The following is a 3,250-nucleotide window of genomic DNA, read 5'->3' on the forward strand; positions in this document are numbered from 1 at the left end:
AACAAACAAACAAACAAACAAACAAACAAACAAACAAACAAACAAACAAACAAACAAACAAACAAACAAACAAACAAACAAACAAACAAACAAACAAAAAGCTACTTTAAAACAGAGACATTCAGGGGCACTTCAAGCAGTTTAAAGAGCTGTATCTCAACCACTGAACATCAACTCATGCAGCATACAAATCTTTAATCTTTCCTTTAATTTCTCCATCTCACTTTTAGCCCTGAAGATAAATAGTCAATATTTCATTCTATTTTTATTTTCAGTACAGACTCCCAAACTCAAGGTAATATACACAGCTAAGAAGTACTGGAAAGGTTAGAAAAGTACATAATTAGAAAACATTAATAACACTATTATTGCGTCAGAATTTCCAGGGATCCATATTGTTTAGATTGATGAATTTCTGACATTCGGACCTGGAAATATTATTATACGTTGTGCTCTCAGAATACCAATTTCTACATACCAGTTACTTATTGTTGTGCTTTTAATTTAATATAGACATATGTATTTTATAGAGTTGGGTGTTTTGAAACGTGTTGATTGTTGTGCTGAGACGTAACTTTTACGTTAAAGGCAGTTATTCTCCATTTCTGCCTTGTGTTGCAGTTTTTACAGTTTGACTACCATCTGGTGAGTAGCTTTTGAGTGTTTGCATATAATCTCATGTCTTACATGCAAACTATGGGTAACAAACTATGGGTAACAAACTATGGGTAACAAACTATGGGTAATCTGCTAGCAACCAAAGCCATCACAAGGAGGCTTTTGGTTCAGCATCCTCTTCGTGACCCATTTTATCCATTCACACCGATTCACACAAGCACTTTTTCTATGTAAATGCTTTCTATCTGTCACACATTCATACTCCGATGGATGCATCAGAGAGCAACTTGCCCAAGGATATTTGACATATTGACTGGAGCAGATGGAGATCCAACTACCAACCTTTCAATTTGTAGCCGACATCCAAATTTTTCCCTTGCAACTGTTGGTTGCATCTTGAGCTACATAAGCATGACGTCACTCAGCACGTAGCCAGTATTGGTATCTTCATCACGCCAACTCAGATGACATGAGTTGTTGTATTACATAGAAGACATATAGCACATACAGTACATCTTAGTGGTTCAGAAAAGCCTTGTCAACTGTTTTGTCACTGAGGATGGAGTGTGAGCATCAGCTATGCACAAACTTGAGCCCCATAATGCTGATTTTGCTATAGATTATGCAGAGCTCCTTTCAGTAATCCTTACAAGCGAATTAGTAAATTGAGAGCACTTATTTGTGGTGTGCTTTTCAGATCTCCTGGCCTTAACAGAAAGTTGGTTTTGTGGCTCCAGAGGCTTCTGATAAATCACTGAAAGTAACCAATTCTGAATGTTTAGTAGACCCAGAATTAAATTAAAATCTGTTCACATTAGCTGCAACTGTCATCGACAAAATTCCACAAATCCACACAGCACTTTGTTTACCTTTGCAATATTCAAGTGAAAAAACAAAAAAACAAAAAGAAGAAAATAATGCACCTCGACTTTGCATGAAGTCAGTGAGAACGCATGCCAGCATGCTACTGTATGCAAAGGAATCAGAAGAAGGTTGACTCTACAAGAGGAAGAGCACTTAAATTTGTTCATTACACTTTAACCCTTCACCCAGTGTGTGCACCGAGCATCAGCCAATCAGATCACAGTCCAGTGTCTTGCCAGTGGAAACAGCTCCATGTTTCCACTGGCAACATCAGGAACTGGATTTCTTATATGAAACCGGAATAAAATGAACTTCTCCTGAAAGGAAAACTCATTTTACCTGCAGTTACAAACAATAATAATAAAAACAATAGTTTGACATTTAGGTGGCTTTAATTCGTGACATGTGACACCCAGTCATTCTAACCACATGGTGGCTATGATCAGCACAGCAACACAAACCCATTTATTTCAGCCACAGTGGACCAAAATAAGCCGATGCAATAAAGCCTGCAATTCCTGTAGCTGGAGGGCTTCTTTTAAAAGGACCCTATCTGCTTTTTCTTGTTTTCTGTCCTGCATTCACTGCTGCAGTCTCTGATGTTATTAAATGTAAAAGTAATCCCAGTGAACAAAAAGTGCCAGACTGCTCTGTGCTGCTCATGAGCACTGGGTGCTGCCCCTCTGCAGGCTTCCAGAAAGTGCCTAATCAGATGAACGTGGGCTTATGCCCAGGCCTGAAAGAGACAGGAGCTTTTTTGAGACAACAGATGAGTTGAGGGGTTGCTGGAGTGCTGAAAATGAGAACAATAGAGGCTGCTGAAATGTGTTACCTCACACATTTCTTGCCCTTAATGAGCAAGAGAAGCTCCGAAATAAGCAGTCCAGTTTTGGCCACCTCCACCTCAAGTTAGCTTAATCAAGCTGACACCAAGAAGGAAGTTCCTGTATAGAATTAATCTCTTCTTAACAATCCTGTTCAGATGGCACTATGAGGTCTCACAGACCCAGTTGGACCTTTGCAAGGTGAGTTGCTCCACTCTCTCCATTCACACCTGGCAGATGTTGTAGTAGACTGTGTGTGCATTCATCTGGCTCACCGAGTCACCCGTCAAATCGAACGTGCAGTCTTTGTGTGTGTGCATCTCCATCATTGGCACATCGACCGTGTTGGAGTTTTTGTGCGGAGTCTGCGTCCCATAGGACGGCGCAGGCTGCAGATGAAGTGCAAAAACATGTTAGCCTCTTACTGCAGCAAGATCAGCATGCTTAATCAGCAAACTAGCTACGACCAGTTAACCCCTGCTTTGAGTTTCATTGCTAATCTAGATTCACTAACTTCAACTTCATTCAGAACACAGAAAAGAACATCTGCCTTCTCACAAAGAGGTGTTTGAAGCAACAAAACAACTCAAGAAATGTTGATCAGTGCTGGTAAGTTGACAGAAACAGGTTCTGGTGTGCTATTAACAGACTGTTCTTCCTGGCAACATGGAGCACTGAGTTCAGTAGATATGGGAGGAGCTAGTCTGAGGCTCAGGATGACAGTAGGAGCTTTAATCCTTTGTAGTTGTTGGTCCAATCTGAACACACCTACTGCTGTAATCGTATTATGTCCATAGACATGAATGAAGAAACAGGTCACAGGCTCAGGTTTATAGTCATCAGGTACATACAGAGATATGTGGTCGGTAAAGTTGGTCATATAAAGACAGTCATATAAATGGACAGTGTTGGGGAGTAACGGAATACATGTACCGCCGTTACGT

At 40.3% G+C, this 3,250-nt stretch overlaps 1 protein-coding gene across 1 annotated transcript in view; it reads right to left on the minus strand.

Moving 5' to 3' along the window:
- Positions 1 to 911: 911 nt before the first annotated feature.
- The window catches only part of slc1a8a (solute carrier family 1 member 8a), a 25,147-nt gene continuing 22,808 nt past the window's right edge, over positions 912 to 3,250 (minus strand). The window contains exon 10 of the mRNA XM_013911336.1: positions 912 to 2,695. Within this exon, the coding sequence (XP_013766790.1) occupies positions 2,531 to 2,695 (165 nt within the window). The 3' untranslated portion in view covers positions 912 to 2,530. The remainder of the gene's footprint in view (positions 2,696 to 3,250) is intronic.

Source organism: Pundamilia nyererei, unplaced genomic scaffold (assembly GCF_000239375.1).
Source record: "Pundamilia nyererei isolate P.nyererei 1_Seehausen unplaced genomic scaffold, PunNye1.0 scaffold00061, whole genome shotgun sequence".
In the NCBI taxonomy this organism is placed as follows: Eukaryota; Metazoa; Chordata; class Actinopteri; order Cichliformes; family Cichlidae; genus Pundamilia; species Pundamilia nyererei.